Raw genomic sequence first — 11406 nt, forward strand, 5'->3', positions numbered from 1 at the left:
CAATTATTGTTTTCTGTGTTTCAAAGTGCTCACTGTCGTTAATCTGGTAACATGCCTGTGTTATAGCAACAAAATAAATATTTACAGTCATCAGGCAAATGAGAGACCAGACACTATAAATAATATTAGAACTTAATTAAAACACTGCTTCACTAACGCAAATCTGTCTCTGAAAGTCCACTTTATGTTAAAGTTTTCTCCAATTTTAGCCCATTTTTTAGTTCAGTACAGTACACACACACACACACAGCAGAGAGAGAGAGAGAGAGAGAGAGAGAGAGAGAGAGAGAGAGAGATTAATCACGTGACCAAACTGCTGTCCCGTCCAAGCAGCAAAGCTCAAACTGTGTGTAAACTCCAGACTCTCTGAATGAATTTTGGACTCCACAGCACTGAAGCCAGACAGCAGAGAAACAAAACATTCAAAAATCTGCTGAAATTAACCTTAAATTCATCCAACAAGGACTGCCAGCTTTAAAATATAGTTATATAAACTGAAAATTATAGCTTAATAGTAAAATACTTCACACGAGTAAGACTGTAAAAGAAGTGTGTGAAAGAAGAAAAGTAATAAACATCCAAAAATATTTGGTTGCAAATGCGAATTTCTACAACCAAACATTAAATTAAATCAGTCATATGTATAAGTAAAACAACACGCATACATCTTGTAACAAAAACTCATAATAATCCTTAAAAATATATACAATAACATAATTTTTCTAAAAACAAAACTTAAAATGTAAAATGTGAGGCACTCCTGAAATAATATATTAAAATAAATTATTTGTAAGACCAATAAGTCATGATGAACTCTCAGTGAAGTCAAACAAAAAATTCATCCAAAAAGTTTTAGCAGGCACAAATTACACTGATAAAAATAAACAAAATCACTTTTTAAAACATTTCCATATAAGTTACCCATATCAAAGTTGCACAGTAAGTAATTGAAAATAATTAAATTAAATAGAATAAATAGGCCTTTTACTCAACTACTGAGAAAATAAAAGTCTTTAAGACTTCTAGAAAAAACATTGCTCAAAAAAATAAGAAAGAGAAATTACACTTAAATCTTCTAAGGCTCTTTAAAAATGCCAAAACAGCCACTTCTGTACTTCCAAGAAAAGACCCCTCAAATAACAACCTGTGGTAACATTTTCGCTGCTTCCTCTAATTAAAAAAATGGGCAGTGATCAGGCCTCTCTATATTTCTTTTTATTTCAGGAGTGTGATGTTTTATGTTCCTCTGCACACATCAGTCAGTCAGGCAGAAACGCTGCTTCAGGTTATTTCATCCTTTTTAATCAAATTTAGTTGCTCTGAAAAAAAAACAACAACAAAAAACAAAAACAGACAGAGAGCAACAAAATAGTACAGATTTCATACAAGTGAACGCTAACAACAAAAAAGTGCAAAAAAGTAAAAACCCCAAAATAATTTTTTACAAAACCAAAAAGTTAAATGGACAGAGATTTAATTTGAAGAAAAAATAAACTCTGAGCCTGGATCAGTCTGCTTCCTGCTGGGAATCAACCCTGTTTCTATTTCTGTTGTTCAGAAACTTAAACATTTCGACATTTTAATATTTGAATGTAATGTGGCTCAGTCAGACCTGCTGGACTGTGTCTGTTCTGTTTTCCAAAAATATTCTTGCTTTTCTGTTAGTTTACTTATGTGTACTATCTGAATGTGTGTCAGCTGTGTGTGTGTGTGTGTGTGTTGACAAGGTCAGCCTCTTTTTGGGCTCCAGGAGGCTTTTATTTTGGTCATAGGTTATATAAGTTCTTGCACTGTAAAAAATATCAGTTTTAAATTTAATGTTGGGAGAAGTTCACCATTCAGCAGTTGATGTTTGCATGGACAGTTGTTTGAATTATCAACAGAAAAATACACAAGAGGTTCATTTTCCATAACTCAGAGACCCAAATTTAAATCATGTTAAATTAAATTCAACTGCAGCTCATTTACAGTCAGTGGATGATATTTATTTTTCAATAAAAGGCCCAGAACAGATGATAATTTTAATAATAATAGAAATATTCATCAGTGTCATTTAATATTAACATCAGTGGTGAATGGCAAGATTGTAGACCTTTATAGTTTAAAAAGTTTTTATTTCCATTCAACTGAAATAATTTACATCAAGGTTTCACCTTTCCATGTCTGAAATCTTATATTTTTATATTATTTTGCTCAGTTGCTACATATCAGCCATAAATGGATATTTTGCAAAATATCATCCACAGTATCTGCTGCCTCCTGTTCTCTACTGGAGCTTCTATTTGCTTTATTTTTGCAAAGGCAACATTTATTTGATCGGGATTGTGTTGCAGAGCTCAGACAGCACAGACCTGAGAGGACGGGCCGATCAATACCACAGTGATCGATACTTTCATAGTCAAATGCTACTCATTTGGTGTGTTTATTGAAAAAATGCAATATTTTATTTGTTTTTCAAATGCAGTCACAAGGCTTTCGCTGATGTAAGATGCACTTTAGCGCTTTGTACGCTTTCTAATTTATTTTGATGTTTTTCTTTGTAAACAGTCAGGAAGAGATCAATAAAAGTAGATTTGCAAAATTACTATTATATATTATTATTTTAAAACCTGCATAATGCTGATTCAAAAATTTAACATAATTTTGAAAAGTTATTTTTCTTTCAGTGTTTTCTGACATTTTTATTTTGTGCTAAAACTTTTATGGCCGCTAAACCACAGCTGCTATTCTGTTGAAACAAAATATGTTGATCTCTACCAAATAATAATTTCAAAATGAATTCTGAATTATTTAATGAGGAATTAAATATTTTTTTATGAGTATGAGAAAAAAAAATCTGATGCATATAAGCAGTACACTGAAATGAGCATGGTTTGGTGAAAAGACATCTGTGTTTTTATCTTTGAACTTACATTTTGGGACACGTTGTAAATGAAATGCTTAGACATTTTAATTTTCTAAAAAGAAAGGTTAAAGTTCTGGGCTGCAAATAGAAAAAGCAGGCTTTTTTATGAAACCTGTCACATGTTGCAATAAAATCACAGAATTAATTAAAAAATAATGCTGTCATGAAACAAAAATTTGTAAAAACAACAACAAAACAAACAACAAAAAACACCTGGTTGTCTTTTCACTAAAACCTTTGTATCACACAACAAACATTAATATCAGTATCAGATTGTAAATGGTGGCCCATCCCTCACTGCTGTGGTCAGCTGATGCAAGGTTTTTTTTTTTTGTTGTTGTTGATGTTTAAAAAGAAAAATGAAAATGAAAAAAGTTGCATATATATCAGTTGGCTGAAAACCTTGTATCTCCAATTTTCTTGATTTTTGTCTAAGTTGGTGAATTAGGCCTACGCTGTTCTGAATTGTAACCAATTTCAGCTCAAGTGCATAAAACTAACTAAAAGATAATTCCAAAAAGTGCTCTATCACCCAACTTAAAATAAATGAAACTAAAAGTGTCTCAACTGAGTCTTACATGGATGAAGACCATGAGATGATTTTGAAAGCACTGGTAATTTGAAGCCAAGATTATTTTCATGAAACTGTCTCTAAGGACAAGAACAAAAAAAAATGGTATTTTGGAGATACAAGTTTTTCACCTGACAACAGTTGTGTGTGTGTGGGTGTGTGTGCGTGTGGGTGTGATGCAGGGCCTGAGTATTCTTTAGAGCCGTTCGGTTTGTTTTCTCAGAGAAACAGAGCTACAACGGCAAAAAAAAAAAAAAAAAAAAAAAAAAGTTTCAGCATTCAGAGGCCTCCATACACTCAGCCCCCACCGGTCACTTTAAAACTTTCAGCGGGTCATAAAAAAGGGATGGCGGCGGCAAAAAGTGATGTTATTTGAAAATTAGCAGGCTGTTTGCTGGAACGGCGGCCCTTAGCGCACATGCGCAGGAGGTTTTACGCTCAGTGCCCAGGCCTGGAAACGCACACCTACCCACACACACACACACACACACACACACACGATCAAACCAAAATCAACTGAAGTGAAAAAAGGACAGTCTGGGCTTTGATAATGAACAGAAAACATACAAAAACGCGTTGTTTTGCATAATTTTATATGAAGAGTTCTATTCCAAAAACATTTGTATCCACTTCTTTATTTACTTTTTTTCTTATTTAAAGGGGCGGTTTAAGTCAAAAATCCAATGTTTAGCACTGTATAGCAGTGTATAGGATATCTTTATTTTGGAAGGAAACTCTTCACAGAGAGCAGTTGAATTATTCATATTCATTGTATTATTATTAGGCCTGTCTGGGGTCAAACCTGAGTAGAGATATGATTTGTAGGCTTATTTTTCCTCTCAAAACCCCTGATTGTTTCTGCTTCTGATTTTAAGGCTTCATTTATTCATCATGTACTTATTCAAAAGTTTTTCCTCCCAAAAAAAGAGAAAAGAAAAAGTTTTGATTGTCTTTTTTTCTCCTTGATTGTCTCAAAATTCATAAATAATTATTAACCCTGTAAGTCACCACCCTCCCTCCCCCTTTTCCTCAATACTGATTAGTATGCACTGACAAATAGAATTTAAATACATTGTACAATAAATACAAAACATAAATAAAAGACTCAAAGAAAGTACTGAAAATCTTTGTACAAGATATAAATAGCTTGAAATATACTTATAGCGTTACCTTTGGCAAGTCTAGTTTACAGTTGTACAACCCGCGGGTAACAAAAGTTTGTCCCTTTTTCAATAGAATGCGAACAAAATAATCAAAATAAACCCGTTGCACTTCGGGGCAGAATATGGCCAAAAAGTTTCACTTCATATATATTTTTTGCGATCAGTGTTTGATATTTACCACTTATTTTTGCCCTTAACATGACGTCTTTTGTGCGTCCTCGTCCCGGTGCCATCGATGAAGAGGTGATGGTGATGGGGGAGGAAGGGTGAGGGAGGGGTGGGGAGTTCAGTTTAGGAAAGCGTTTGGGGTCACCCTCTTTTGATGGGATAGCATCCCAGGAAACCCTGCGGACACGCCCGGGGAGAAGGCCGGTAGGGAGCTGTTTCTGAGGGAGTCCGATAGCAGGGACTGCGGGGAGCTCGTGGTCGCTAGGCCGCCGAACCCCGGTGCGCCCTGCTGGAGATGCGGAGGCGGGGGAGGCGGTGGAGGCGGCGGTCCTCCTCCCGGCGGCCCCTGTGCCGCTGCAGCAGCGTGTTGGGTCCCTGAGACGAAATATCCGGCAGTCTGCCCGGAGAGCAGTCCGACCGGCGACGTGCTCATCCCATAACTGTTCGTCAAGCCCAGCGCCCCAGCGGCCGACCCGCCGAGGATGGACCGCCCCAGGTCCCCGTTGCTCAGCTGCTCCACCGCGGGCAGCAGCGACCCATAGCCGGCTGCCTGGTTCAAAAACCCGGGTGAGGATCCGTTGTAATGCGGGTGATGGTGGTGGTGATGGTGCAGGGAAAGAAACGGAGAAATCTGCCAGTAAAGCGGGTTGTTCGCCCGTTCGTTAATCCCCAAGCCGAGAGGAGCGAAGCGCAGCCCGCGCTTCATCGCCAGTTTGCCCCGGGAGGTGGCGGAGCGCCTGCGGAGCTTCCCGGTAGTCCCCCCGATGAAAACGTCATCGCTGCTAGGGTCCAGCATCCAGTAGTTCCCCTTCCCCGGGTCGTCGTAGTGCCTGGGCACCTTAACGAAGCACTTATTGAGGCTCAGGTTGTGCCGGATGGAGTTCTGCCAGCCCTGCTTGTGCTCGCGGTAATAGGGGAAGTTTTTCATGATAAACTCATAAATGCCGTTCAGCGTGAGCCGCTTCTCGGGGCTCTGCCTGATGGCCATCATGATCAGGGCGTTGTAGCTGAACGGAGGCTTGTCATATTTTCCGTTTTTCCCGCTGTTATTACCGTTAGTATTCTGCTCCTGTGTTGCCTTGGCGCCGTCCCCTCCTCCGCCTCCTCCTCCGTCCTCCTCCTCTTCCCCCTGCTCCTCCTTGCCCGGTTTCTCCGGGTCCAGAGCCGCGGCCGTGGAGTCCACCTCCGGCGGGTCCAGCGACTTTTCAGAGTCGGAGCCCGGTGAGGGAGAGAGGGTCCCGGGTATACCGGCGACCGCAGCGGCGGAGTCCGGTCTGTCGCACTTGGAGGGCAGCAGGAGGCTCTTGATGCTGAAGGAGGAGGACCGGTGGACGGTCGGCGGGTCTTTTACATCCTCCATGCCCGGTGGCGGGTCTCCCAAAAACTAGGAATAAATAATAACAAAAAATAATAACACACAACTCCAAGCTCGTCCACCTCCGTTATCCGGGCTGGAAACGAAAGAGAGACAGAGAGGAGAGAGAAAGGAGGGTCAGGATGAGAGAAGCATGGATGGAGGAATGGAGAGAGAGAAAAGAGACAGACAGGAAGAGAGAGAGAAAGACAGAGAGAAAGAGGGAGGGAGGGAGAGAGAGAGAGCGTGGCTTGGATGTGGAGAAATTAGTAATTAAGGAGGTTCCGACTCGCGGCTACATCAGGGAGAGGAGGAGCTTCTCTAAGTTGGTGATTTTGTCAACAAATCCTCTTTTCTGCTTCTTCCTCTCCGTCCTTCCTTCTCTAAACTGAGACTCTGGACGACCTTTAATGTCTCCAACAACACAAACCTGTCATTTTTATCTGCTCTCTTTAATCTCTCTCTCTCTCCCCCTCTTTCGGTATTTACGCGCGTGCGCGTCTCCCTAAATTCGCTCATGTAATTGTGCCGTGTGTCATGCGCCCTCCTCTCCGGTGCATGTGTGCGTAAAATCCCCGTTCCGAGCTTGTGCGTAAAAGCGCACGTCTGTCTGCGTGTGCGCGCGTAAAAGCGCACGGGCGGTCGGGGCAGGCAGCCTCCACGGCTTTGTTTTCTCAACGACAATAATAGTTTGAATTCATGTCGGCAAACACAGCGCGTGCACGCTCGGCGTGCGTTCATGTGTGTGTTTTCGTGGGGGGAGGAGGCGGGCTGAAGCACTGAGCGCGCACTATTGTCTACTAATAAAAATCATTGTGCCGGCCAGAGAGAGAGAGCGAGAGAGAGAGAGAGCGCCTAGAGGCGGCAGGTCTGATGCTGTAACCAGAGTGCCTCCTGTCGGTAACAGTCAGTACTGCAGCACAAAGACCTCTGTTTATTTTCTGATTGGTGTAAACGCGCTGATAATAATAATAGATGACCCACCTAACTTGTTTCCCTAAACGTCCCTTCAGATGTTAAAATAAAGTGGTATATATCCTGTACCATCTTGTTCCAGCTCTTCATTAAGGCTTAATGTAAGTGAGTCAAACACCAGACTTCATATTTTTATGGCTGTACCCAGGGCCTTAGCTGCTAGTGAGGAGACTGAGGTCTGACCTCGCCATTGCACCTGGGAATCCGGTAATGTAACGACCTGTGGAGGAGTTCACTTTAAACAATAAAATATAAACGGTTACACTGGTTTTTAAGCCAATCTATGCTTAGGTGTTTAACAATAAGTAAAATTAAAACAAACTGAGGGGAGTTAGTCATCGTCCATCAGTTTGTACCCCTGTGTGTGTGTGTGTGTGTGAGGGGGGGGGGGGGGATTCTCTGAAACAGGTTTAAGATGATCATGGAGGACACAGTTTACAGAGACTATGACTTACGTGTTAAATACATGAATATAATATCAAAGCGCAGTGTCTCCTCAAACATTTTGGGGGCGGGTGGGGTTGTGATGGGAAGAGTTGGGGACACTTCGCCTCAGTATTTTGGCCACTGGCGCGGGCTCCGCCATTTTATCAAACAGAAAAGATAAAACACGGAGACACACACAAATAAAAATGAAAATAAAATGCAGCCATACGTGTTATCTTTAGTAAGTTTAGTTTTTCTCTACTCTAATTGAAAATAAAGTTCTGTAGGTGTGAACAATGATCAAATAATAAGAGGTTGTTTCAATGATGGAGAGACTGTAATGTATTACATAAACGTAATCTATTATTTATTCATTAAATTTTGAGTGTGTGTGCGTGTTAAGCTGCTGCTGCCCTCTTGTCTGTATAGGCCTATAGGAGATAAATAATAAAAGAGGAGAAGCTGCAGACTGTCTAGCAATTTCATTTCAGAAAAATAAAAATCTATGTCCAGACAACATTTAGTAATGCCTTTTTTTGGGTGACTATTTTATCCTGAAATTCAAAAATAAAAAGCCAGAGCAGATAGAGGCCACGGGGCGCGGACGCTGCTGTCTTGTCGGTCCTCGGGCGGGCCCGCGGGCCATAGTGGGAGGCCTTCCTCACTGCCACGTGCGTCTCTTTCTTCCCAGTTAGTTAATGAATCAGAACAGCTGTTTTTCCGACTACAATGCACATTGTAATTATCACTGTTATTATTGCTGTTGTTGTTGCACCTCGGCACAGGTAACAGAGGTTGCGTCTACAGACTTCCAGGCTTCTTCCCCCAGCAGGTGAGTGCAGGTGTTATGTGTCGGCTGCACGTGGTGTGGTGATTACATTTTATTGTCTGTCTGCATGGTGCCATGTATTAATGCGCTCGTTGTTTTCATAATAAAATTTCACATGTTGTTAACAAGGGTCCAGCTATGAAATGACATTAAGCTGAAACATATGGACAGTAAATGAGCTGCTGGGCCCCTTAACTCCCTTTGTCCTGACACACTCTGTGTACTGTTTTTCTTTACGTGGCCTCAGCAGTGCTGGAGGAAATATTTAGATACTTTACTCAAGTAAAAGTAGGAATACAAATACTTAGTTACATGCAAAAGTGCTGCATTCAAAATATTACTTAAACAAAAGTACAGTGTTTTTAGTAGCGTGTATTTTAAAAAAGCAAAAATAAAAGTGCTTATTATCAGAAACACTCCATTCAGAGTGTTATATCATTAATAATACATTATTGGATATTGTTTATGCTGTAATTTGTCTGCGTGTAGCCAATTTCAGATACTTTAGACACTACAGATTAGTGAGTGCAGTTCAGCCACTGGGTCCTATGTATGGTAATTAAACACATTCATTTAGGAATGTTAAATGTATAAATACAAAATTGTCAGAGACACACTTCAATGATGAGACCCTCTCTAATGATCAGTCAGTAAATCTGGATCCCTCTTAAAGCCTTTGTGTGTTTTATGGCTGCATACTCCCAAACTGTCATTATAGAGTAGACGAGTTGACCCTCAGGAAGTCTGGAGCTTTCTGGGTGCCTGGAGTTTTGCCCGGCTGCTAATCCAACCCTGGATCTGCTACTGGCGAGGAAGCTAGACAGTTGATACAAATGGCAACCTTATTCTTCTAAACATATTTTCCAAGCCACGATAATGATTTCACTGTGGAGTCACAGCTATAAAATAAGAAATCTGACAGATTTCTGACTTCTTCAGCAAAACTAAAGAAGTTTTTCTGTTTATTTATTCAATAAGTAACAGTTCCAACCTCTAATGTAGAGAGAGAGACACAGCTGTAGTCTGGTAAACAGGAATTACTTGAAGGGAGGAAGTGGTCAATCTGTTCATTTATAGACAATCATTGAATAGATACTATTCTGATAATTCATTAATCACTCGTTATTTTCAATTATTTTCTAGTTCCAGGTTCAGCATCGTGATGATTTGCTGTTTTTCTCATATCAGTGGTTCATTAGTCAAAGTTCAAAACAGTTGAAATCCCATCAAGTTCATTGTGATGTTTTTAAGTTTTCAGTTTAATTCCACAGGTGACAGTTATTGACCTTCAAGCTTAACATATTCCATGTACATGTAAATATTAGTTGTAGGATAACAGATTTTACAAGCTGCATTCACTGACACACACCAAGCTCAATGATCAGTGTTTGTTTACACTCACTGCAGATTTTGTATGACAACAGAGCTGAAATCCAGATTACCCACCCACCCACACACACACACACACACCCACACACACACACACACACACACACTCTTCCTCCTCCAATCTGCCATATTAAATCTCTGCTGTGTTTTAGTGCCAGATGGTGTTTCTGTTTAACTGGTTCTGAACCTCCAACAAAGTCTCTGTTTTGGCTGCATTCACAAGCATGGAGAAACAAACACACACCTCTGACACAGTTACTTTATTAATATGAACCAGCAGTCAGGGCATGAGCAAGCCTGCAAACTCAAGTGGGCAGTTTCAACGATCACACAATGACACATCCTACAGACAGAACAAGTACTGTATTAAGAGTATTAAGGGTACAGTAGCCAGGATGTGCCTGTGTGACAAAATTATGAACTTCACTTCACAATGTAGCACTTTCAGATGGTCGCCACTGTTGCTGGGCCAAACAAAGCTAAGTTTAGCTCACTATTGTAACTCAGTAAAACAGCAACATTTAAAGTAACTAAAGCAAAAGGGGGTATTTTATTGAATTACAAACATGTGGTCATTCAGCTCCTCCTGACCCCCAATATAAATCCACACATGAGCCACATTTTTCATTGAAAACACAATTTTTTCCAAAAAGTGACAAGTTTGCAGCCTTAATCAGAAAAAACAGGCAATTAGGCCCACACTATACAGGCCTGTACTGTAGTTGTGAGCACACAGTTTTCCTGTACAATGACTGTTTAACATTAACAACAACATTTAACATTTCAGGTGCGCAACATTTCAGTTTTACCTCCAAATAAAAATCTGGCCGCTTATGTTCTTGACCTGTGTTACTAACTTGTTTATGTTATTATTACACATAGAAACAATGGGCAAAACTACAAAGGTGAACAAGACCCTCAACAGACAAGTCCCAAATGTTGCTTATACTATTGATTGTGCTCTTACATTAATGATTATGGGTTTAAGCACTTACTTTAAGCCAAGCAACCAGTACTGTAATCTTGTGACGTAAGGGTAAATTCTATCCATCTATACATCTTCATTATCTGCTTATCCTGTGGTGTAGGGTCGTGGGGGGCTGGACCCTGTTGCATTCTGGGAGATGCAGAGTTCTCTCTGGACAGGTTGCTACTCCATCAGAGGCAGTGTGGCTCAGGAGGTAGAGCGGTCGTCTAGTAACCAGAAGGTTCTTGGTTTGACCCCTGGTTCCTTCAGAGAGTGTTGAGAGTTTTGAAGTGTCCTTGAGCAAGACACTAACAGGACTCAGTGAGGGGGGTTATATGAATTATAAGAATTGGTTCTTAATATTTGGCCTTGTAATTGTAATGTATAATTTGTTTTAAATATTCTGTGTATGCAGCGGTTGGTTGTTGTAGGTGGTTCAGTTTTCAGTTTGGGCTGTAAAAAGTCTGCTTTGTTGTAGAACTTGGCTTATTACAGTGTGCACAAAAAGTTTATTTTAATTTAAAAGGTAATATAGATGAAAACTGCTACATGAGCGTCCTTGAGTCATTATAGTCTCATAAACTGCAGTGTGAATAATGTGGACCTGCCTCAGTTTACTGGACTGTGGTGACCCAGGATGGTTGGCTGACTCCGGTGTG

The 11406-nt window shown here is 40.4% G+C and overlaps 1 protein-coding gene across 1 annotated transcript; it reads right to left on the minus strand.

Annotated features, from left to right (window-relative positions):
• Nucleotides 1-1280: 1280 nt before the first annotated feature.
• On the minus strand, nt 1281-6733 carry foxg1b (forkhead box G1b). Its single transcript, XM_051076909.1, has one exon. It carries the CDS (start codon nt 6165-6167, stop codon nt 4926-4928), a length of 1242 nt encoding a protein of 413 aa, XP_050932866.1. The 5' UTR covers nt 6168-6733; the 3' UTR covers nt 1281-4925.
• Between the last annotated feature and the right edge of the window lie 4673 nt (nt 6734-11406).

The sequence above is a fragment of the Lates calcarifer genome, linkage group LG16_LG22 (assembly GCF_001640805.2).
Source record: "Lates calcarifer isolate ASB-BC8 linkage group LG16_LG22, TLL_Latcal_v3, whole genome shotgun sequence".
NCBI lineage: Eukaryota > Metazoa > Chordata > Actinopteri > Centropomidae > Lates > Lates calcarifer.